At 43.2% G+C, this 25,687-nt stretch overlaps 1 protein-coding gene across 6 annotated transcripts in view; it reads right to left on the bottom strand.

Annotated features, from left to right (window-relative positions):
• Nucleotides 1–25,687, bottom strand: part of SYNE2 (spectrin repeat containing nuclear envelope protein 2) — a 187,370-nt gene that overhangs the window by 3,008 nt on the left and 158,675 nt on the right. For 3 of the 6 annotated variants that reach the window (XM_038179355.2, XM_072038195.1, XM_072038193.1), the window contains 14 exons: nucleotides 17,322–17,484; nucleotides 13,549–13,736; nucleotides 13,239–13,389; nucleotides 12,557–12,739; nucleotides 10,478–10,615; nucleotides 9,380–9,574; nucleotides 8,242–8,524; nucleotides 7,810–7,878; nucleotides 6,876–7,012; nucleotides 5,757–5,886; nucleotides 4,308–4,519; nucleotides 1,381–1,581; nucleotides 921–1,049; nucleotides 98–289 (listed from right to left, as the gene is read on the bottom strand). In XM_038179355.2, coding sequence (XP_038035283.2) covers nucleotides 98–289; nucleotides 921–1,049; nucleotides 1,381–1,581; nucleotides 4,308–4,519; nucleotides 5,757–5,886; nucleotides 6,876–7,012; nucleotides 7,810–7,878; nucleotides 8,242–8,524; nucleotides 9,380–9,574; nucleotides 10,478–10,615; nucleotides 12,557–12,739; nucleotides 13,239–13,389; nucleotides 13,549–13,736; nucleotides 17,322–17,484 — 2,371 coding nt within the window. Of the gene's footprint in view, nucleotides 1–97; nucleotides 290–920; nucleotides 1,050–1,380; nucleotides 1,582–4,307; nucleotides 4,520–5,756; nucleotides 5,887–6,875; nucleotides 7,013–7,809; nucleotides 7,879–8,241; nucleotides 8,525–9,379; nucleotides 9,575–10,477; nucleotides 10,616–12,556; nucleotides 12,740–13,238; nucleotides 13,390–13,548; nucleotides 13,737–17,321; nucleotides 17,485–25,687 lie in introns of those variants that run through there. The other 3 variants (XM_072038196.1, XM_072038194.1, XM_072038197.1) reach the window with 3 other exon arrangements.

The raw sequence follows: 25,687 nt of genomic DNA, 5'->3' as shown, positions 1-25,687 counted from the left end.
AGTTTTAAGTTAGTATTTTATAAATACTTTTATTCTTAATCTGTTATTATTTCTCAGTAAGAAAGACCCACAAACTAGTATTTAAACTCTGACTCACCAGATTTCCTTGTATCGTCTTTAAATCATGTGAAACTTGCTCAATAAGCTGCTTTAGTTTCGTTCCGATTACATGGACCTTCTCTTCAGCTTCAATGTAATCTTCACCATCCAATTTAAGCAGCAGGTAAGAACAGAGTTCTTGAAGAGAGTTTACTTTAGGCTGTTGTTCCAGTAGCTCTTTCTCCAGTTGCTTAGAACAAACAAACAAAAAACAGTGCAATGAACTGCCACTTTCAACTCTGAGGATGTTTTTATACAGAGATAAGCTTTGGAAGGCTTTAAAGAACAACTCAACCTGCCCATCAATCCACAATACATGGGAATGGCTGGTACAGCTACATATGAAATGAACTTCTCTCTTTAAGAGACTGGTTGCACCTGCTTGAACTAACATCTAGAAATAGTTGGATGTAGATGGTCTTATTTCAGCATAAAGACTGTCCATCAGGAACTAGTTGAATCATAGAATATCCTGAGTCAGAAGGGACACACAAGGATTATCAAGTCTAACTCCAGCCTCCACACAAGACCACCCAAAATCAGACCATATGTCTGAGAGCATTGTCCAAACTCTGACAGGCTTGCTGCTGTGACCACTTCCCTGGGGAGCCTGAACTTACATCTGATGCATAATTATGGAAAAATGCCTCAACAGTCTCTTAGTCCATTCAGAAACTGATCCCATGCCTGACTGATTGATAGAGCAGGCTCAGGGAGAGGCTATCAACATCCTGAGAAATAAATAAATTACTCTTCATTTTGTGGTGAGAGCTATTAACTCATTGGAAGAACTGAGGTGCTGTAGTTACATCTACACTTACCATTAGCTCCTTTTGGCATTCCAGTATTGTATGGGGGTCAGCATTTGGATCTGTGATTTGTGCTTCATTCCTTCGGCTGTCAGCACTAGCTAACCACAGGACTAGTTTTTGGCTCTGGTCATGGAATTCCTAGAGAAATAAGGGAAGGTTTGCACATAAGATAACAGCCTAGATTATTAGAAAGAGCTGACAATGTATTCATGATTAGTGAAGCTTTAGCAATCTTGTAAAACTATTGCACCTATATAATAAAAAGGTATTATCCAGTTCAGAGATATTTCTACCAAACCGTTTAAAACCAACAAAGTCAAGGTTATTATGAGAAGAAAACACTTGGTTTAGATTCTGAGTAACCACTCTACTAATGGGCATGAATTCCCCCTTTGCTCTCTCTCATTATCTACCCCATAAAAGCATCCTAAAAAGGAATTTTCCCATATAAGCTGTATATTGTATGCACCTGGCAATGCAGTAGGGCTTGTTGTAAACCTTTCCTCCACTTGTTCAATGCATGAGTTGCTTTCTCCCAGCGCAAGTTCACCTTCCGAAGCCTGTTCTGAAGCTCTTTGAACTCTGTGCTCTCTGCTTTCTGGAATTCTTTGCTACTCAGATTAACTGAAAGCACCACTGCCTTGTAGTTATCAAACGCTTTAAGCAAGTCCTGGTAGGAAAAGAGGATTAGGAGCTTGTATGAATGATGGAAAAACATATTGCTTATTTACAACAAAACAACGTCCTAAAAAAAATAATATCACAGTTATTGCGCAATGCTGTTTGAATCTGGTGGCTTTTCAGACACTGCTGAGGAACATATTAAAGTAGGTAGCTTTTTTTTTTTTAATTAAAAAAATAAAAATATTCACTTAGAAGAAAACAAATCCGGTTGGCCTTGTGCTTCTCCCTCAGTTACGAGCATTATGTCTTAATCTACCTCTGCTCTTCATTCCTGAGCTTAGCATTTTTGTCTTTTTTCCTGACATTTGGACAAATATTCCCATATGTCATCACATGATGTTTCTTCTTGATGTTTAAAGGTTTAACCACCTCAGAATCTTAAAATAATGCTGGAGGTTTGTAGTCTACCCTCCTATTCAAAGCAGGGCCAACTTCAAACTTAGAGCAGGCTGTCCAGGGCCTGAACCAATCAAATTTTGAATATTTCACACGATGGAGGCTCACTCTCCCATCTGAGCCTCTGGTCCCACATCAGGCCACCCCAGTTATGAGAAATTATTTTGTCTTCTCTCTACTCAGAGTTTCAGCCCATTTCTCTGACTTGTCACAGTCCCTCTAAATGGCATCCCTGTCTGTGCTCCCTCTCTCCCTTAAAATTGCAGGGTGAAATAATGTGGAATTTGCCAAGTCATAGCTGGATCATATAACCACCTTATGTTAATGTAGAGCCCACATTTTTTATTTTCTTAAATGAATGCCAAACAATATCTTGTACCCTCAGTAAGTTTACAGATTGAATCAAGGGTATTCAGTCTTTTTCAAGTTGTGGGCTCTTGCACTAGAGAAGTAAGAGCTGCAGAATGAGTACTGCAATCAACACTGCTCTGATTGCTTTTCTTAGTAGCCTTTGTGAGTAAGAATCTCAGTCTATGTATTCTCAAGGTCTGCAGCCCACTTGTTGAAAGCCACTGGTCTAAATTACATTTTGCCCAACAAAGAGTTCAGCTTCCCTCCAAGCAGCAAAATTTCTCTCAATATCAGACAATACAAATGGTCCAGTACAGACTTTTAACCACCCGTAAGCCAGCCTGCAGCCAGACTGGCTTTATCATTATCCAGGGCAATTGGGATGTTCTGACATCACATGAAATTCATGGTCTTATACAGCATGCTAGCTATTCTAGAGATCCATAGAGACCCAAGCTGTCTACAGAGATTTTTAGCCATCTGGACTCTTGTTTAGAAAATTCACAGGAGAGAAGCAGAATGGAAGCTCTGTTCCTCAAAGAGGTCAGACACCCAGCTCCAGCTTGAGGGAAAGCACCTCATTCCACTCGCAAGACATCCCTTGAGTCTCTCCTAGCACTTGGTGCCTAAGCCAGGCTGGCACATAGAATCAGAGTTGTTCTAAGTGGAGTCACACACAGTCATTCTCCTTGGCCTAATGATTGCTCAAGGCCTTCTTGTCTTCTGTGTAGGCTTAAACATCCTTTAAACATGCGTCATAAATCCCTGCCCTGGTCAGCAAAATGTCTCATTTGTGAGCATCACCCAGAGTGTGACACCAAATTGATCAGTAGTCTTGCAATCTGGGTAACTCATACGAAGCTGCTGGCAGGAGATTAAGCACACAGGGATTTTGCACTCCCACAAGTGTTTGTAGTACTTGTTCTCTCACGGTTCTACCAGAGTCTGAGGAATGTAGCACTTAAACATACCCTGGTAACCCGCTGGTTCCACTTGCAGACTTTGCTTAGTTCTAATTAATTTATGGAAGCTGAGAGTCATAGCAGGCAACACAACATGACCTCACATGCTGATGAATGTTCACATTATCATGTCTCTAACCGTTTTATTACTTGGCTGAAAATTAGCAGAGACTGACTAATGAATTAATTTTGTTTCTCATTTTAAACTAATACATACTATTCAATGAGAAATCTATATTTGCTAATTGAAAAATATCACTGCACTTTTTGAAATTTTTGTATCCTTCAACTACCTGATTCCAGGTACAACAAAAGCACTATTTAGAGCTAAGATTTTCTGCAAATACCATGTTGCTAAAAAACAGAGCTTTAGGGCAGATCTTGCTCAGTCACCCTTTTGGAGCTACAAAACAAAACAAAACAAAACAAAAAATATATATACTAATTCAATTAAAAGAAAATCAGCCTAAATCAGCCTAGACTTTGCAGTCTGTAGACTTGGCTAATTTGCAATCCTTTTCTGGTTTGTATAGAGGAGAAATAGCACAGAACAGGGAAAAATGCCAGTATCATTGCTCAGAATACCCAACCACATCTCCCAAGACAAAGCCAGACACCTGGCATCTGGGGAGTCTAAGCTTTCACTTTTTTAGCCTTTTTCTGTGTTTATTTTCTAAAACATATGGCCTAAAGAGACAAGTTTGGGGTCAAATTTTTTTGTTTTGAGAGCATAGAGTTCCTTGGTAAGAAAACAGAAAGGGAGGGGTTTTCACTTCAGCCTGTCTGCCTGTTGTACCCAGGCATACTGACTGCAGTTGAAAGACAGAAGCATCTTGCTTAACCACCCTCTTTAGTCCTCTTAGCAGAAAACAGCTTAGCTCCTCTGTGACATACACACATTGTTATTAGAATTCATGCTGTTGACAAACCATAGGAGCACAAAAGACAACAATAAAGAGCATCGGCATTTTGAAATGCTGTTTCTCAATGTGCTACAACTTACTTTCAATTTCTTGACCCTTTGTTCCATCTCATGCATGCTGGTTGGAGGTTTTGCTTTTTGCAGCTCCTCCAGCTCTTCCTCAGTTTTATCAAGCCAAGTGGAGACGTCGCTGAGATCAGAGTTCAGCTGCTGCCACTGCTGCAAGTTCTGTTTCATCCTGAGTTTATTTCTGAGGTCTTGAGCTTGAATGAGCTCCCACCTATCAATAATGCCTACAAGTGACAGAACAAGAAATGTTTACATCTTCAGTAAAGTGAACAGTCCATAAAACAGATGCAAGCAGTTTCACAAGTAAATTACTCTCCAACCTACTTAAGGCCAAATAATTGCTACCATGTAATACTTAACATCTTTTTTACTTGAGATTATGGAGTCTACACTTTCACATTACTGGTCAAATTATCCACAGTAATATTACACAGGATTTTAAACATGTTGAACATAGAATCACAGAATAGCTTAGGTTGGAAGGGACCTCAAAAATCACCCAGTTCCAACCCCCCTGCCATAGACAGGGATGCCACCCACTAAATCAGGTTGCTCAGGGCCTCATCTAACCTGGCCCTGAAAACCTCCAGGAATGGGGCATCCACAGCCTCTCTGTACAACCTTTTCCTCACCACCCTCTGAGTTAAGAATTTCTTCCTAATCTCTAAACTAAACCTCCCCTCTTTCAGTTTAAAACCATTTCCCCTTGTCCTGTCATTATCTGATTGAGCAAAGAGTCACTCTCCATCTTTTTAAAGACTTTTTTTATTTATTTTAGGTTTACCTATTCACCCCATGTACAGAAATCAACCCTGGTCCATCTGTGAGATTAGAGGCGTAAATTAGGTAAACTGATGCATACAGCTGTGTTCTTTTTAACACTGATTTGCTTTTATGATTGCAGTATAGATGTGATCTTACAACCTCAAGCACCTGAAACCAGGAATGAGGTCTTACAAGGTTAAGAGAACCAGCTTGTTGACCAGTTCTGAAGACAGGACCACAGTGAAGAACTGAGTACACTACTGACTTTGACAAAACTATTCTGTAAATGAGAGCTATTGTGTTTTGTTATACAGAGTACCAACAACTAAGAGAATGAAATAGGGCAATCTTGGTTTAGACAAAGAAACACGCTTCTTTGGTTTGAAATCTGATTAAAAATCTCTGAAGCATTCAGTATCCACACAAAAGTGTTTCCATTCATTCCAATCAGCAAAGAGGTATATTATGAGTAATAAAAAATCCAGATTCTAGCAGAAAAAAGTAAAAGCTTTGAACAGAAAACTTGTGTTGGACAATACCAAGTGAAAAGGCAGCTCAATGAATCTTAGCAAGATACATTAATTTGTTCCCAAGGCAAATGTCCTGTCTTTGTACTATGTCTGCTTTGTTGCCCCAAGAACCACAGGTAAAACACTCCAGCACCTAAGCCACTCCTAGTGCCCGAATGCTCTGTACCTGACTGCTTCTCTGCAGCTGCTATATTCACAAGCTCTTGGTCATCCTGGGGCTCTTCATCACTCATGTTAGCAGATGCAATGTTCTCCTTGTTAACGCTGGTGCTGCTTGCAGAGCTGAGCTGCTTCACCTGGAATGACATTTTGGTGTGTGAGCCCTGCACATTAACCAGCCATCAAAGGTCAAGCTTCATTTATGTTAAAGTGAGCATCTGGGCTGAGCTCCTGCATGCCAGATACAGCACTGGGCTTCTGCTTCTTTGCTAACAGTTTATGCTGGCTCTCCATGCCTTATCAGCAAACAAACAAACAAACAAACACACACCATAGTGATGCTAATTATCACAAGACTGGACATGGTAGGGCAGTCTTGTAATGTCTACTGGACATTACATGACGGTACATTATGCGTACTGGACAACCTACGTTTGCTGACGCTCTTTGTTGGATTCTGGATTTTGGCAATATTGACTCTAACACTCCAAGACTGTATTAGTGGTGACAAAATCAGCCAGATACCAGTGCCACAGTGTGCCTGGAAGAGTGTTGACAACAGGTCCAGATCCAGAGCCTGTAGGTTACTGGTGAAGGCCACAGCTGGGACTACTGGGAACCAACCATCACGGCTGAACAATCAACAGACAACAAGCACTTTCCTCCAAGCTAATGACACTGGGGCATTTTTTTGAATGCCCAGAAACAGATTAAATGGTGCTAGAAAACGACACTCCACATCAGTTTGCTTAGCAAAGGGAGATATATAAGTAAATACCAAGGGAAGGTATTCACAACCCCTCCTTGTGGAGATAAGTTCTCCTAGAATCGACCTATGACAATGGAGGATGTATTTTCCTCCAGACACTGTCTCTGATCAAAAGCTTCACATACTGCTCTGAATTGCTTTCGAGAAGCTTTTCTAGCGAGTGAACAGATACTCTCACTGGTTTCCCAAGCCACCAGAAGTAATGGCCAAGTTTGCATACAGTGAACTACCTCCCCCTCCCCCAACCAATCTTTTCCTTGATGCTGGAGGAAAGAAAAAGATGGAGCTACACAGCTCCCTGTGTAGCTGTACAGACAGCGTAGTATAGGTTCAGTGCCCACAAAGCCTCCAACTCACATAGCCTGGCTTATAGGGGGTACTTGTCTCTGGACTTGACAGCACATTGCCAACCATCTCTGCCTGGTTGTATCGGTGTTTCCTGCAGACAGGGCTGTCTGGTGAATGCCAGGGATGAGCTTCTGAAACAGACTTTCCTGAAACAAATAAAACCAAAGCATATGACATCAATGCAAAATTCCATCTCCACAAGGAAGCTGTTGCTTTGTATTAAGTTAGAAAGCGCTCTAAATAAAATGGCATCGTTATGGCATAAAAACAACAGTTTTGCAGCTTTCCTTGCAAAGCATGCACATTTGCAAAACATCAACAGTGTTTCAAAGGTAATGAGATGACAGCCATGCAGTTATGAGACATTCTGTTTTCTTCTGGGAAATGCTTGAATACACACATGAGTTAAAAAACAAAAGGCTGCACTGTGGTTTTGGAAAGTTTGCATCCCAACACTACTATCACATATCTGCAACACATTTCAGCAGAGACACGTCTAGACATGTCCTGATTTGGAGAACATTTGTTCTAGATTTAACAGACAGGACACACATGGTTCTGTCATGCACGATGCAAAACACACAAAAATACTTGCAGAGTTGGAACTATTTCTCCCAGTAATTACATAATTAAAATTAGAAACAACCAAAAAAGTGATACTACCCAGAGCAAACCACCAAGAAAGTACCAAAAGACTTTGGATCACTACAATGAAATGCACGTTAACCACCTCGGCATTTACCAGGCAAAATCTAAATGGCATGTTCTTGACTGCTTTGTAATGTACATGTGAATACTGCAGCGTAAGAACACCATGGCAGGATGAGACATGGTGTCCACACAAGGCAGGAAGTCAGACATTACATATGAGAGAGGTTGAGGAATATAGCGTGCAGCACAGGGAGATTGCCATGTTCAGACACATGCATTAGCAGGTGCCTACCAGAAGATGCTTTCAAAGTTTTTGTGGTCATTTTAAGATATGCCTCAGGATTTTCAGTGATTTCTACATCTGAAAAAAGAATAATGTCATTTTCCTCACTATGCAATATTTTCCAGATATTAAAAACAACTGAAACAATTAGGGACAGCAAAGACAAAGAACAAAATAAAAAGTTGTTGGCACTGTTTTTTACCAGTCTTTCTTAAAAAGTAAGGTTTCTAAAAACCTTATGTTTCTCCAAATATAAGCTAGGTTTAGACAATACCATTCCCTTCATCAGGACACTTAAGAGATGAGACTGCTCACATCTATTAATAGTACTTGAAAACCAACCAACAACATCGAAGCAAGACCTCAGTCCCCCTCCCTTCCCACACAGGGACCTCCTGCAATTGTCCATCTCAAAACAAACAGCCAGCAACTGGTTCTCACCTGACAAAGCACTGTAGTATGTTGCTTCTTCTTCATCCTCGTGTGAGGAAGAGCCCCCCACGTCACCTGTGTGATCCCACTCGAGTGGGATGGAGTCCACACTGACAGGGGTCTCACAGCCTGATCTTTCGTGACCTTGAGTGGGTGGCATAAGGTGGCAAAGGGACTGTGGGGAAGAGGGCCCGTCACCGATGGCCTTCTTATGCCAGAGATCATTCTGGATTTCTCGGGAGTCTTCTGGGTCTGTCTCATTTTCAGAGGTTTCTTTTTCATCATCCAAACCCTAAAAATAAATAACAGTTATGGCATGTTAGTAAGAACTAACATTCACTCATAATTAAGGTCTACACTGCTAAATGAGCTAACGATTAAGTCACACAGTACTACTGGGAGGTTTTGTGGTCTGCTGCAGTAATCCAAGCCACATATCTAAAATTAAGGAGAAGCATTTCTTCATCCTTCTTTTGCCAAAACAGTCCTCCCATCAGCAGCTAACTCTTTTCTTTCAAGACACTAAACCGCTACCACAACATCTCTCTGCAGTTTGCAGAGGGGTACCCCGTTCCAAATGGACTACACAGGTCAGCAACGAAGTGATTGTTTTTATTCAGGGTGAACAGCTACACTTAGATGTTCATGTTACTTCTTCCACTTGGCTTTTTAATAAATGTTCTTTCTTTCTGAGCCAAAGTAAAATGAGAATCAGCTAAATGTTCCCAGTGAAAAGTAAAGAGCGTGCTGTTCCCCATCTAGGGTTGCCACAAGAAAGTGGACAGATGGAGCCTCACAAACAAATCCATAAAGAGAAATTCTAAGCACGTTGTTGAAATTAAAGAAAACAAAGTGATATAAAAGACACAAAAAAGGCTTTGAAGCCCTCAAACCACTACTATCTTAATATTAACCCTGTGAATTACTTCTGTGTGATCATCCAGATTCTGCAGACAGAGACCCAACAGGAGAGGTGTGCGGAGACATAGCTGGTGACAAAAATTTAGCAAAGCTAGTACTCATACTGAGGGAGATCCTGACCCCTCTGAGCATAATCTACTCTGTCAGGCAGCTAAGGTAAGCACTAAGCATTGCACTTCAAACACCACAATCTTGTCAAAGCACCAAAGTAACTGTTGCTTCTTACGGGATGCCGTGAAGTCAGTCTTTGATGGAACCGGGCAACTCGCCCAAACACTTCCTGACAGTATCTATGAAGTTCTTCCAATTCATCTTCAATCAGGGTAGCATCCAAAGGCTCACTCTTCTGAATCAACTGCTCCCCAAAAACGATTAGCTGATCAATCTTATTGGTGTGTAGTGTTATTTCCTGCTGAAAACCCTATTTGGGACATACAAGAAAATAAGATCACTTCTTCAAATCCCATTCCTAGCCTAAGGTTTGTCCTTCATTTCTTACTCACAGCAGTAAAAGCAAAAGCAGCCAGTGATATTGCTGCCTAATTTAATTTCATTTGGCAAATACCTTTTTACTCAAGAGATGCAGTAGGTTGCTTTATTATCAGGATTATAGTTCCAAATGAAGTGGTATTTTTCACCTATGCATACATCAGTATGACTGCAGTGTCCTGAGCCTGCAGGGGATCAGGACATGCGAGTTCAAGTAATCAGAGTTTATTTTTCTACTGGGTACATGAGATTTTTTTCTCTGTAGGAGAGAAGTTTGACTGGTTGGGCCTCCAGCCTACATAACAGCAAACCTACATCCCAAAACAATTCATAGCATGGGGGAAAAGGGGAAAGCAGCACACGAGCAGGTTGCAAAGAACCAGATGTTCTTTAGAATCACTTCACATGCATGCTGTCTTATTTCTATTTGAAAGTCCCAGTTAGAACCAATGCACTCAGAGGAGAGATTCTACCTTAAAGCAAATTCAAAACAATTCTCCCTAGAAAAGAATGCCTGAATTTAGGAATGTAGCTTTTACTATTAACCTACATGTGGTCCTTTCCAGATCAGATATCACTGTCACTGACATTACAGTGTTTGAAGAAAATGGCAGGATAGAACTGAGCTTGAACACTGAATCTGAAATTTGAATACTGTTTAAAATTGATTCAGAGTGGGACTTAATAAATTACTGATGTCTTATAACAAATGCAGCCCTACAAAGATCTGTTGGCTATTGTGAAATTACAGAAAAGCAGATGATTCTGTCAAGACAGAGCAGCCTGATAGGATCAGTTTGGTTCTGTTAAACAACTGATTTAAAAGAATACGTACGTTTAGCTGGCGCATTTTGTCATCAAAGTTACTTTTTGAGAAGTGCTCCACATTTGTCAGCTGGAGGTCCATTTCTGTGAGCCAAACAAGGATGTTCTCCCTTGTCGCCTCAAACTCATCTCTCCGATTGGTGAAGTGCTGAATAGGAAGAAGGAAGCCACTGTTACAAGAATTTATCTACTGAAAAAGATGTCACAGGAGCCCCTTGAAAAGGTTTTGTTTCAAAGCTGCTGTTCACCTCAATGGCCTTCAGGACACAAACGACAGCATGCCATGTATAGAAATGTCCCCTAGGGATGCTGGCGCGAAGTGTCCTACCCTGGTGAACTATTCTAACTGGGGTGGAAATAAAACTTCAGCAGTTATTCTTATAAGAAAAAAAATCTTGCTTCCACGCTGCATAATGAAAATACATTCTCCCATACTCTTATATCAATGCAACAGTCATTTGGACTCAGGTTTGATCATCTAATTTGTTCTAAATTTAGAAGAAAGTTAGCCCCATCTCTAACTAAATTCAAGTAATTAAAACTGTGGTAGTAAAATTGGGAAAACAATCGGCTAGATCATAGATGTTCACACAGATGTAATCAATGCACCACTTGTCAGAAAAGCCAGGAGGAGCTCTCTCTGCTGCCAGCTCCCAGGGGAGCCACTAATGGACATGAAGCTTGCAGTGCCCCAGTTCTTGGTGTATTTACTGTTCAGAAAGGTTACATTCTGAAACATGACACATCCAACTGCACAGATCAAACCCCTTGAGATATCTCAGAGCTTCATCCATTGACTTTTGGGATCTAACAGTAGTCCCTGTCAATGGCTTATAGTGCTGCTATATTAAAAAATCCAGCAGTGACAAGATTCCTCCATGGAACAACACATAAAATCTGCCCAGAAATCATTTTAACTTGACTAGTGAAAAAATCATCTTCAGCAGCAGGACAGTTCTCTGAAGAGTCACAAATACATTCTTTAACAACATTGCTCTGTCAAGCAGAGAGCACAGCATGAGGCAGTGACAGCGGCAGGCCCCTCCATCACATCTCCATGTTTGAAGCCTTGTAGGTGAATCATAACTTAGTGTGAAGTAGAGCTATGTTTTGAACTACAACCCATTTCTGAACTGAGGCCTTTTTGTCTCTGCCTCTTTTTAAAGAAAGCTGCAAATTCATGAGTGTATCTAGCCATGGCAGGGCTGATTAAAATAGCAGCAGTAAAGCCCACATCATACCTTCCAAAATTTCCAGCCTTTCTTCACCCACACATCTGCAGTCATCAAGAACCCTGCCAAGGACATACTTATGCCATGTACTTGGTGACCTTTCCAGAGGTGCTCTTGTACATGTACACTGGTGTCATGGTTTTGGCTGGGACGGAGTTAATTTTCTTCGTAGAGGCTCATACAATGCTGTGTTTTGGATATTTGATGAAAAGTGGTGATAGCACACCAATGCTTTTAGTCTTGCAAAGCAGTGTTGGCACAGAGCCAAGGACTTTTCTGCTTAGCACAGTGTCCTGCCAACGAGGAGGCTGGGGGTGCACCAGAAGCTGGGAGGGGACAGTGCCAGGACAGCTGACCCAGACTGACCAAAGAGATATTCCTTAAAATATGATGTCATGCTCAGCAATAAAAGCTGGAGTAAAGAAGGAGGATTTTTTTTTGGGGGTGGGGGGTGAAGTATGGAGTGATGGTACTTGTCTTCCCAATAAACTGTTATGCATGATGAGCCCTGCTTTCCTGGGACTGGCTGAACACCTGCCTGCTGATGGGAAGTAGTGAATTAATTCTTTGTTTTGTTTTGCTTGAACACATGGTTTTTGCTTTACCTAGTGAGCTGTGTTTATCTCAACCGATGAGTTCTGACACTTTTACTTTTCTGATTCTCTCCCTGATTCCACCTGTGGAGGGTGAGCGAGCAGCTGTGTAGTATTTAGCTCCCTGTTGGGATTAAACCCCAACTAGTAATTCAAGACACAAACCAACACAAGACAGTTGCTCCCAAGTATGTGTTTTGCCCTTGGGAACTCCTAGAGGAACCTGTGAGTGCTCCTTAGTCTCTCACTCCACTATGCAATTACCTTCAGTCTCCTCAGAATGGCAGCGACTCTTTTCTGGAGATTATCCCAGCGCTGGTTGCCTTCATGTACCATCTGCTTCAACTTGCTGGCTGAGTCAGTGCGGTTCTCGCGGGCAAGGCGCCTGTACTGCTTATTGATCAGCTCCAACTGAGTGAGTCGTTCGTGAACTTGCCGTTGGAATGCCTGAAAGGGAAATCGAGAAACTCAGTTCCTTTGCTGGTAAGAGAAAGGATCGGTCTGATACGATCCATCAAGAGGAAGGATGATGCCCTCTCTCCTTAAAGAAAACCAAAACCAAAACCAGCTACAAAATTAAATCCAGAGAAGGACCCATATTTTAACTCATTTGCTCAGAATTTAGGACAAAAAAAAAAAAAAAAGATCAAAATAAAAATCAACCTACAAAGGTCTCTTGCCTTTAGCAAGCAAATCTTGAACTTAAGCAGAATTATGTCAGTTCGGAGTACTGTTCTCCATGTAAAAAAAAATGGAGACAAATAAACCAGCAAGATACCTGACAGCCATATATGGCTATATTATTTATGGTTGCTATACTGTAACTTTGAACTGCAGAATGTATTTTTCAGTGATCCAGGCATTTCACACAGACAATAAGCATTCTTCAGCAGTCTGAACATCCAGCCTGCTGCTAAGCATAAAAAGATGAAGTTAAAAAATTCACCTCAAACTTCTTCAGCTCCTCCTTTGCGTGTGTATACAAAACCTCTGAAGAATTGGGGCTAGCTGCTGTCCTTTCAGCTGATTTTAGCCAATCTTCAAAGCGAGAATAGTCATCCAAAAACCTCTGCCATAGGCGCCAGGTCTCCTCAATTCTGGCAGGGAGATGCAAATATAGAAGAGTTTTATCATAAGCTTTTTTTTTTTTTTTTTTTTCTTTCCTTTCTCAAAACCTGGTTTGTGGCGAAACCAAAAGCATTTCTTCAAAATGCTTCCACAGACTTCTTTAGGAGCTGTAGGATAAAGACACTTACTTCATTCGCCTTTCCATAGACATGGCACAAATGTTTCTCCACCGTCTGTCCAAACTCCTGCTAGTCTGCTGGATGGAGTCACACTCTGTCTCATTAGCACATGCATCAGAATCGTGCAGCAGGACTTCACAAATATTAAATACAGACTCCACCCCTGCTGTGTGTTGCTCTATGTCTCGTTGCAGGTCCTGCATTGACAAAAGAAGAGTTTTAGTGGAAGGCAACGTGATTGGCTGGATTTCAGACATGCCCTTTCAAAATACTGCAGAAAATGGAGAAAGAGCAATTTGTAAGTCAGTAAAAGGTTACTTAGCTTTAGAAAACAGACTTGCAGTATGAGTTGTGCAGATGACAGACTGACAGGTTAGGACAGAGCTGCCATGCAAAAAGGGGTTGTCCAGATTTCTCAATGAGAGCTCAATCTTCTCATTAGCAGTCTGGACAATTTTAATGTGCATTCAAAATCCAAACCTTACACAGACTGTAAAGGCATACTTACTAATTTTGACTGTACCAAGTGACAGTACCTCCTGTCAGCTTACTACTCTACAAGACTTGACAGAGAGCTCATGATACAGGTCCTGTACTTTGCTGATTGCATGATCAAAGACTGGTATCACAAACTGCAGAAGCATAACAAAAGAGCAGCCCATGTTGCACTGCTTTTCCTATTCCCTCTTTCAAGCTCCTGTTTTGACAGCCTGTTTTAAAGGGTCTGGCAAAGACCCTTTGCCTTATCTACATGCTTCTTCTCCAGAGCTTGCAGGTCCATCATATTCTGGCTGCTCCTTCTGTACCTGTAACTGTTCTTGAAGTCAGTGCTACATAGATACTTCTTGTTGAAAAAGCATCTCTGTACAATGCTACCAACCGTGACCATTAATGAAATAACAATGCCCACTACATTTGCATTTTTTCAACCCACTCCTGGCTCCCCTAATGAAGGGTACGGGTACTGTAACCAGAATAACACAGCAACAACACCAAACACTAATGAGTATTTTACTGACAACAGCAAGAAGAACTCCCATTTAAAGAGTATTATCGATTTCAGTGAACAGATGAAGCAGAATTGGTTTTGCCCTAGACTTAAAATAAACAAACAAAAAAAAGACACATGAAAAAATCCAGACACGGCTTGTAGGAAATCCAAGAGGAGTTGAAGAAAGGTCTTCCCGGAAATCAACAAGCTGCAAAGAGTTGAGTATCACTCCATGTCAATCTTCAATGGTGTTATATGAGTACCTGAAAGAAGGGCTACGCCATAAATGGTAAAAATTTGGCTTGCATGATTTGTGATAACACAGCTTTAAATAAAGTAGAAGCCAAAATCTTTGCATAGGTGAGAGACTGCCAGAAGCAGACCCAACACCATTTTAATAGCTTATTAAGGATCCACAGATGTTTTCTGAGCAAGTGGCAGCAGTGTGTTCTTAACACAGTGTCTGCTTCCCAAAACAGGCTCTACCCTACTGCTGTTATGTGGAGAGACTCCTGAATTCATCAAATTATTCTTGATTTACAGCTGCATTGGTGAAAATGAGAATTTGGAACATGGATTTTAAAACCATTTTATTTATACTATGGTAAATTGCTGACACTGTTTCATTACTTTTGGTCATGCCTGGGTTCATATGCAATAATCCTAGGCAGAATTCTTGCTGTTTTCCCAGCTGTTATTCCAAATGACCTGATTTCATTCTGGTGAGACAAATACAACAAACTAAATAATGGGGCCAAGAACATATACCGAGCCCAGAAAGGTACTTTTCCTTCAACTCTGCACAGCATTGCCCAGCAAGCTTAAACAGACTACATGCTGCTAGAATTCTGTGGTGCTGAAATGACTTTGAAATCTTCAAATGAGTATTATTCACATTTCAATCTTCATCCTTCAACTGAACAAACATGCCATAAAGCATCTCTGTAGATGCACTCTGTTTTTAAATGTCATTATTCAAGACTGAACAGGCAAAGTTTTTCCAGTCAGGGATGTCAAATGAAAGACACCTGTAGGGCATATTTCTCACCATCACTATGCACTTGCTGGAATAATTGTTCAGATAAAACCAGGAAAGATCTTTTTATTTGTTGTGTTTAGATAAAGGTTTCTCTACTGTGGAGCGAAAGAAGCTTTTTTTTTCCCCTGTGGTCTTTTGGTCAGTACAGGTTTATACTCAGCCTGCTAAAAGGTTACCGTAGAAGGAGTCTAGAAGTGCCCACAGGTCTGCATTTGAAACAGAATTCAAACAACAAAGCAGTAAGTAGCTCTGAGCAGCAAAAGCTGGCTCTTGCAGTGAGCTGAAGCTTTAATACTCATAATAAAAATAAATGAGTTTGGACACAAGTTCTTTGTGCCCCACATTCTTCTCTGCCTGGCAATTCATTACAGCCTTTGAGAAATGCAAAAGGTTTGGATGGGGAGAAAATATCTCCACGTTGTTTATGTGACCGTTCACAATGCAGATGGAACCATCAGAGACACTGGACCAAAGCTTCTGATGTATGACCAGCTCCTGGAGTGCAGCTGGTGGGAGCTATCGCCACTCTTGTCACAGAGGTGCTGGACCTTCCCACTATGCCTGGGACACGAGCAGATGGAGAGCCACACCAGCCAGCAGAGAACACAGCCCTTGGGTCTGGGTCATTAAGGGATCTTTTCTTGGACAAGAAAGCAACAGCCATAAAGACAAACGATGGGAAGGATGGGGAAAACACCAACACGTGTGGCATCTTTAAAGGTAGATGCCATAGAGCTTCCACACTTGACAGCTTTAGTTTTGATTCTCAGTTTTAGGGCAAATATTCTTATTTTACACAAAGGCCAGAAGACAGCCTTGGTGATTCTCAGCCTTCCCAAGGAGACACTTCAAACCTGGGCACAGAGGAAAAAGTGACACAGGTTACGCCATTCCACCTGTGAGTCTGCACTTAGGAAAAACTCCTTTTCCTTCCCTGGCTGCTGCAAAAAGAAGTTTTACTCTAGGACTATCCAATTCATTCCACACTTCCATTTGGCTGGAACAGCTAGCACGATCAGTTATGCCCGATCCTTGCCATCTTCAGCACTTTAACACAGCTTCTCAGGATTCCCCTGTTGAGCCACTGTCTTGGATAAATGCCTACATGCACTCGACCAATGCCCAACAGTGCTAGCTTGCTTCATACTTATGCCTCAGCAGGATTTATGCACCATCTCACACTACCCTGGGGGGAGCTTCAGAGACTGCCTACAGGATCAGGACTCAGCCAAAGGTGTGTTTGCACAAGTCCATCCTCCAAAGCTCAAACATCCTTCTCTGCCAAGCTTCCTCTGCTGTCTGCAAGGAGGGGAAGAGTGAGCTAGTGAGGGCAACTCCTCAAGTTACAGCGCTCACATCTGACACAGCCAGTTCTCAGGAGACCCAGCGTTCAGACCTTGCAATGCTGAGCCTAGGTCATCTGTCTTCCTGGATTTTGTCCCCTGTGCCCTGCCTAACCTTTCTGAAGTCTGTTGTACATAACTGGGCAAAACCTCTGAAATATAAAAAAAACCTGTTGTCTGTACCTTGTGGGTATTTTAAGGTGGAGGGAAGGATAGGGGCAAAGCAACATTTACAATAGTGAAATAACAGCAAGCAAATAAAAACTTTCCAAGTTAACACATCTTGGCAGGAACATGCAGTGAAAGTTAGAAGGCCTGGCTAAAGAAAAGAAACAGGCGATTTTAAACTAGGACCAATTGTAATCAGCAACTTTTTAGCTCATTCACTGTGGCTGCTCCTATTTCCCACCTGCTGTTCCGCCAGTCTCTTCTGTATTTCTTGGTCATCACAGATGTCATAAACAACAGGTTTAGAAAGCTCTGACTCAATCCGGGCCAGCCAGGTGCGAAGGTTACTCATGTTTTTGTCCAAAAGTTGTATAAAAGCAAATGTTTCCTTCAGTTTCTTCACCCTAAGCAAACCAGGAAGAACATGTTGTTACAAAGATCTGTAGTCAGTGGAAATGAGGTTAGCAGAAGGTGACGACAGGCGTGGCTTTATAAAGGACTTACTGTCACACCAACCTGTTGTCTGTAAATCAGAGCCATATTTTAGTCAAAAGCTACCTTAGCTGGCTCAGCAAGCCTCTGCTCTACAACTGCAGGAAGGTCTTGTGTGACTTATTTAATGAAACTAAACGAGCAGCGTGATTTTTTGTAGCTTCATTCATCTGCTGGTGAGCTCTTCAGTCAGTTCCTGGACATTTTTCTAAGTGGGTGTTTGCACTGTAACATTTCTCAGTTAAACTAAAACGGATATCTATGACCTGATTTGCCTGCTGTGAATGACGTTCAAGGTTTTCTTCAACAACCACCAGGGCTACCAGGAAGGTACTGCTCTGCCAATGGAGACGTGACTGTGCCCACACAGCAGCTCAAACATTTTGGGAAAAGGATGCTGACAGAAGAGAAGGCCTGAGCAATAGCAGCTTCAGGCCTTGTAGTGCTGCAATGACAGTAAAAGATCCTCTGAACAACAAACTGAAACATGTGGAGAGGTGCCAGACTCTCCTGGTTGGTGAAAATAATAATAAAAAAAAAAAAAACAATGCTGAAAAGGGGGAATATCCAACAGCTAGAGAGAGGCATACAGCAGACAAGCAAATGAACTGTAGAGACTTTTTTTTTTTTTTACAGCCGTTGTAGCCCAAGATCTCAAAACAAACTTTTCTTTATTCACAGACTTCACAGTATATTCCCACATCAAAATTATTTATCAGCCCCTCATACTATCCAAGTAGCATGTTTGTACATTTTGGCAAATTTGTTCTCATGCTGGAGGAATATCTGTTAAGCTAGTTCACTGCTCTTAAGTCTCTCCTTGAAATTCTCACTTATTCTCATTCCACCCCCAAAATTACTGAAAAGCCCAACAGTGGGGCTGACTTCAGATTGATATCAGAGCTTGTAATCTAGGTAGTTAATGCAGGAAAAATAAATAAATCTAGATCATGATTTTCATCAGACCTGTTTTAAACACTGAGGTTACAAGATGGGAGCAACTGTACCAAAAAGCATTCATTTCTCTCCATGAACTGTAGCGGTCTGTAATGCAGTACTATAAACATCAACACTTCAGACACTGAAATCAGGTGAAAAAATTCCACCCTGCCCTAGGGAGAACCCACCTCTTAGCCAGCATCACTTCCCTACGCCATCCTTCCCAGCCTCTTGCATTCATCCCTTTGCTGTCTCTCTGTCCCTATGCCTTGGGATGGATTTCTTGGACCTTGCACGGGATTTTTGAAATGCAAATTTCTGAATGAAACCTTAAGTGACTGTCTGGTTTAAAAACTGCTCAAAAGAGCCTCATTGTCTAAACCAAGTGCAGTGCAAAAAGTTAAATATGAATTGTGAGGAGGCCAGAGCATTCCCCATTCCTTAGCTACTTAGCTAAGTAGGTTTGAAGTACGAATTTGTCAGATGTTGCAAGGAACTGTCACCAGCTAAACAAAACCAGCAGCTGGGACTGGAAAGGCAGCTTGTACAAGGGAATTGCTACATGTCCCAAATGCAGGGGACTGTTGGGATGTCCTAGATGAACCCTAACTCACCTGGCTACAGTGGCATTGTACAAGGTAGGAATAGGGGGGAGGACACATGCAGGGACAGATCACATCGAGGGAGAAGTGCCCTGACAGGGTACCTGGATGCTGGCTTCATATAAAAGAGCTGTGTCCTCCTTGCAAGTAAAAGGAGGAGTTTCCTGGTCCACTGTCCTGCTGGGATGCTGGGCTGTCCTAGCAAGTCTTAGCAATTTTTAGAGGAGAGGGGTCCACACTGCCTGAAACTGAGTGGGTTTTGCAGTTACTTGTAGCATAGGATACAATAACAAGAGATACATAGGACAGATAACCTATGAAGAATACACCACTCTGAGCAACAACTGATCTTATTAGCAATCTTAAGGTAATCAAACAGGACAAATTACATCAGCTAGACGCTTGACTTACGGTAAAGTGCTTAGGAAGGAGATGTGAGAATGATCCTGCTGGATTTGTTCAGTCCTACTGATTATTGTGAAGGTACAGAGTAAGGCCAGAAAATGGGAAGCAGTTTCCCCTACCTCCTGTCCCAAGAGAGCCCCGCAGTACTTTCAGGCAGTTTTACAAGGCAGGCAAGAGAACGATACTATGGTAGTTTTCTGGGCAAGTATTTAACAACTCTGCACTTTCCAAAACATAAAATTAGTCTTGCCTGGTTGATGCAATCCTAAAAGCCAGCCTGAGGAATCTAGCCCAAGTCTATGGTCCACCCACAAAGCCACCAATAGTGGTACAAAGGGCAAAGCATCTGTCTCTGCCTTTTACGCTGACGGTGCTTTCCACTGCTGTAGCTGACAGAGGAAGCCAGTGGATGACAAAAGGATTAAGCTGGTCATGCTTTCATTAACAAGCTCCTTTCAGAGCTCTGTTCTCAAGTTCAACTCTGTATGCAGAAGGCATCTGGCTCCCAAGCGAACAGCTGCTATATAAATCTTCCTGCTCCTACTCCCCCTTTCATTAAGCAGTACTCAATGAAGATGTCATACTCCACGCAGTATTTTCTTGTGCTATCACGAGCTGGCAGTAATTCACCTAGGAAGACCTAATTCTCCCTCCACCCTGTCCCTGCTCCTGTCCTACCAGACAATGTGCTGATCCAGTTGGTTGTAACACTTGGCAGGGCCTGTGGCTCACTGAAGGCAGGTAAGCGAGTTGGGAGCCCTTCTTGCTGGAAAGACGGGACAATACTGGCTCTGTGTTGACCACTGAAATGAGGAAGCACTCAAGAGCCAGGCCTGAGGAAGAGTTTAAGCCAAACAACACTGTTGCACTGTGAATTCTGCACAACCTCAGAGTAGTCAGAAGGAAACAAAGAGCAACCACTGCACTGTCCACAGCTGCTCCCAATGATATTTGTTCACTGCTCATTCTGTGAAGTTCCCCAGGTTTCTAAGTACATACCTCCCAACTGAGCCACCTAACCCAGCCGGCCTACTAGAAGGAGCATGGCCCTGTGGACCAGGCCTGCTGCCAATGCCTGTCACATACAGATCTCTTTGACTTGGCAGTGCTAGCTTAAAGGTTGGACCAGATGATCTTAGGGGTCTTTTCCAACCTAAATGATTCTATAAACCCCTTAAAAATGAATGGCACATTCAATAAATAAGAAAAGCAACAGCTTTAGAATCCAACTGTTGTTTTTTTTAATGTAAAAAAAATAAAATCAAGAATATTATTCTGGTTTAGGTATTTATCCAAAATTCACATTGTCTCTATTGCTCTAATACATGGGTCTGTAGCTACTATCAACACCAGCCTCAAAGAGGGCATCACTGTAGTACCATGAGCTTGTATTTGTTTCCTAACAGTTGCCATCACAGGCGCGCCAATGTAATTATCTAATTTAATTTGTACATATTGTGGGTAGAATATGGCATTTGTCAGTCATTTAACCACCCTTAATTCTCTAGGTCATTAATCTCAAGCTGAAGCTAAGCAGCCAGAGAAGAATAAAAAACCTAACAGAAGTTCACATTAGTGCAGTTTGTAAACAGAAAGACATCTTTCTCCAGATGCTCACACTGGCTGATTTGTTCTTGCAGTCAACAGGCACCAAGTCCAAGATAAAGGGGAGGGATCTACCCCAAGGCAACACGTGAAATGATGAGAAAGTTGAGCATCCTCATTAAGCACCTCAGCTTGCAGAGAAGTCAAAGGGAACCACCATTTCTATGGCTAATGCTCCAAGAAACTGGTAAAAAAAAAATCTACTTACATCCATAAAAGTCTTACACATGCAACAACCACACTGCTGCATTTCTACATCCTGCAAGTGTTCTTGCAAATGATCTGCTATTTGCATGAAAAAAACCTGATGAAACCTTTTGAGATGCATCCTGGAAGGACAACTGGTGCAGAAAGACAGGCCTCCGGGGAAGTAGGAGGGGTTGTGAAGCCCCCAAGCCTGGGGGCAAAAGCTCTCCCCAGCTCCAGGTGAGAACCACACATCACACAGTGAATTAACAGCAATAAAAACTCAAGTGCAGCAGAGGAAAGGAGCTCCTCCCAGTCACCCTGAGGTGCCACTGCTGTTGATTGAATTCTTCCTCTACAAGGTACAATTCTCAAGTTGTACGGTCAAACATGCAAAGCTTCAATCTTACTGGAAAAGGGCCTAGTTATGTGCAGTTCACTTCTCAGTGAGAACTAACCTGCCACCTTTCAACATGCTCCCTGAAGCAAAAAATTATATATATATATATATATATATATACAACCAATATAACTTCTTAAAAAAAAAGAGAGAAAGAAAAAGAAAACAAGGCACAACAAACTCAAACATCTCTTGTACTTTGCCATGGGCCCAGCTTAAAAGGTATCCTGATTCAAAACACAGCTTAGTAACATGCATTAGACGCATGGGATAAGTCAGACAAAGGCAGCTTCGTCTTGATCTTTCCACCAAAACACCAGTGGCATAAAAAGAACAAAAGTAGTCGCTTATAACTAATAGCCGGCTGCAAAAGTGAACAGAAGGACTAACTGACCTGACTCGAGATTGGATTTGGCTCTTAATGCCCCTGCTGAAGCTGCCAGCGCTGGGTTATGGGAGAAGTGCACGAGGGTCACTGCAGGCTGAAGCACTGCACAGCCCCAAGAAGCAGCAGAATATTTCGTAGTAAATACTCAGGAATTATCTAATGTTATAAGGCACTTCCAGGTTGACTGAAATGTGTTCACACAGACATAAAGGATTACAAAATGCCTGCCAGCTGCGTTACATCAGCTGTCAAAGTGCAGGAAAAGACACAGGAGAGCTCAAAAGGCAATAAATAACGTTCAAATTTTAGCGTCTAACAGAATGAAAAACATCCTGATGTATATCCCAAGCTCTCACTCACAAGCACAAATGTCATTCTAGCCAGGCAGGAGAAGATACTACAGACATTTATTTTTATCTGTGGAGGGGCTGAAATTGCCGTGCCAGCTGGCAGGATTGTTTACTACCCCGCACAGCAAATGAGATGCACGAAACCCGGAAACCTTTGTTCAGTAAGTTGCAGGCGAGCTTAACCATGTGAGGGACAAAAGACCCGATTTGGAGAGGTGATGTCAACAGCGAATTTTAGGCCTTGATGTAAAATACGAGGAGATTTCTCTGTCGAGCAACCGGAGCTCGTAAAATGACAGGAAGCCCCTGTGTTTGTGGCTTGTGTTAGCACGGTGAGCAGAGCAAACACGGGCGTGCTGGGGGAAGGCTCTCCTCGCATCCCCCCGCCAGCCAGACCAAAAGGTTGCTGCTGCGGATCTCCACCGCCTCGGGTGCAAGACCCCCAAAGCCGGCTGCTTTTTTAACCAAGAGGCCCTGAGCGCTGCTCCTCCTGCTCAAAGCGCCGCGTCTCCCGCTCGGCACCTCGCTCATCCACTTGTCCAAGGCGGAGTGCGGCGAGGCGCTGGCGCATCCACGCTGCGGAGCCCTCCCCGCCGCCGCCCCAGGCCGCAACCCACCGCCACCGCCACCGAGCCCGGCACCTCTCGCCCGGATGGCACTTACGGTTCGCCAGAATAAACCATTCCTCGGCTCGCAAAGCCCAAGCCGCGAGGGGACCGACCGCCTGGGCGACCACGGCACGCGTAGGATGAGGAAACCCCTCCTCCACAGATGCCCTATTTATTCGCCGCTTTAGCATCCCGCGTTGAGGGGGGGAGGCTCGCCCGTCCTCCTCCCCGACCCCCCGAAGCTGGGGGAGCCACCACGGTGGCTCTTCCCCTGTTTTAACCCCCCACCCTGCGTTTTTGGGGTTGGCATTTTACCTGGCAAATGGCCGCATCCCTCCTCAGCACAAAACCCCGAGAGCTATATTCTGACACGAGAGAATTAGCACGCCAAGAGACGCACGCAGAGCGGCTGCCCGCGGCTGGCGACAAAAAGGTTGCAGGCTGGAGGCTTCGGCACTGAGAAAGGTGGATTCGGTGCTCATTTCGTCTCTGCTCGGTGGAAAGCAGGATCTGAGCCTCAGACCCGGATGATTTGCAGCAGGGTAAAATTGAAGCGAGCCCAAAAAATCAAGAAAATGTACATCCACACACAGGCACCACGCACACAGATGTAGCCTTACTTCCACTGCGCTCTTCTCTCTCGCCTTTAGCATTATATCCCAGGTATTTAGTACGAATTAAATCTCCCACACACTGTCCTGTCCTCTCTTTAACCTTCGAGTGCAGGCGGAAGGCCTTCAGTGCAAGGATCCTGTTATGCTGAGGACAAAACAACCCCTAATCTTCATTTACGATATCATTCATTTGTGGAAAAACACACGGTCGTAATTTCTGGGTGTTATGACTGCCAGAGATCATGGGGCGGGAGAATAAGGCAGAAGTCAGAGAACCTTGGATTAAAAGTCACTCCCTGCCCAGCAAATACCAACAGGAAAAAAAAAAGAAGAAAAAAAAAAAGCTGTGATAATCCCACCAAAAATGCAAGGAATGGGTTTGAAATCAAAGTCTCTCAGTGTTCAGGTAGCCTTCTGCAGACCTGTATTAGCTTGCCAATCGCTCACATTCAATCAAGGGCAGCAAAAAAAAGTGCCTGGAAAGACACCTCACACCTTGAGAGGCATTCAGACAGTTTGCACAGTGAAATCATACCCAGGCTGCAGTCGCTGTGACAGTTTAACCTGATTGTGGCCCAGGTTTGAACACATTCAGGACAGTCGGACTGAGACACAGACCCAGGACATCGCCCTCCCACCCGGCAGGTGGACATGGGGAAGGGCAGCAGCACGCAGAAGACCTGGACTTTCACAGAAGACCCAGATTTCCCAGCACGGCCAGCTCCCCCCAGGCTCCCAGCACACCTCAGCATGTGTTGCGTAACCAAAATAAGCCCAGCCATCCTGCCTGATAAGATAATGAGTCCTGTCACAGCTCTTGTGCCAAACAGAGGCATAATCCCTAAAGGACAGGGAGCCCGGAGAGCACGGAAAGGAAGCAGGCACCTTGAGAGTGAGATTTCGACTGCGCTGATTATTTTTTTTTCCACCAAAATTATTGTAAAGAATGAGATTTTACAGTGGTACTGCCACGAACCAGTATCGTTCTCCTGTATCGTTTACCCGGGGGCCTTACTGCAGCACACTTTGTTTCGCTTGCTGTGCAAAACCCGTCTGTAGCAGTTTCGAAGACCTTTGAGCTCGGAGTGCACCCACACCGAAAGGCTGCACGACTGCAGCTGCAGCACGCCAACACGTGGTGCCTGACAGCCTGCCCTGCCAAAGGGCAGGCAACGTGGCAGAAAATAAACACGGAAAACACCTGAGAGGAGACACGAATTTGCTCGCCCCCTGTACCTACAAAGCCGGGGCCCACTGCCACTGGAGCAGCCATCGGAGCAGCCCAGCAGCGGTGAAAAAGAAGGGATGAAGGGAAAGCACAGAGCAGCAGCTCGCTGGAGATCCCCAATAACTCCTGTGGCATCCCTGCACAGTACAAGGTTTGTTACTGGAGAGCTTCAATTCATTCCCATGTTACTGCAAGCTGAGCAGTTGCAGACTCTGTTTGGAACTTTCAGCTGGGCTACTCAACAAAACTGGAAAACACCTTGTATCTCCTTCTTCAGTGTGGGAAGGAAGGGGCTGACTTTGGTCATTGCAATTTAAGATTCTTGGACAAAAACACACAGGGAGAAGACCTAATTGCCAAGGATTCTTATTTAAAACAATAAGGAGGCTCTTGGTCCTGCTAGCTTCCCTGCACTTTCATGTTTGCATTTAAGGTCAGGCATTTTAACCTATTGATACAAACACAAAAAGTGTGTCTTTTTTTCATGAACCAAAGCCATCAAGTAAGAAAACACACCACAGTGTGCCCACAGCCAGAGCAGCTTAGAAATGGCACCCCTCTTCTACAGCTTGAAGAGCTGCAGGATGCCAGGAGGTACCAAAAGGTGTATTTGTTATTGCAGAGAGCAGTCTACGGACCCAAAACTGCCAGAGGCAGCCATGGATGAAGGTGGTGGTGGCTTTCCTGAAGGCTCAAGCACCACTCCAGGACTGTGCAGACGCCCTCCTGTGACTCATGGGTGCTCATTAGGTCTGTCTGCAGGCACCGTGTATGGCAAACCTTTCCCTGC

This window comes from Anas platyrhynchos, chromosome 5 (genome assembly GCF_047663525.1).
Source record: "Anas platyrhynchos isolate ZD024472 breed Pekin duck chromosome 5, IASCAAS_PekinDuck_T2T, whole genome shotgun sequence".
Classification (NCBI taxonomy): domain Eukaryota; kingdom Metazoa; phylum Chordata; class Aves; order Anseriformes; family Anatidae; genus Anas; species Anas platyrhynchos.
This window is presented reverse-complemented; position numbering and strand designations above follow the sequence as displayed.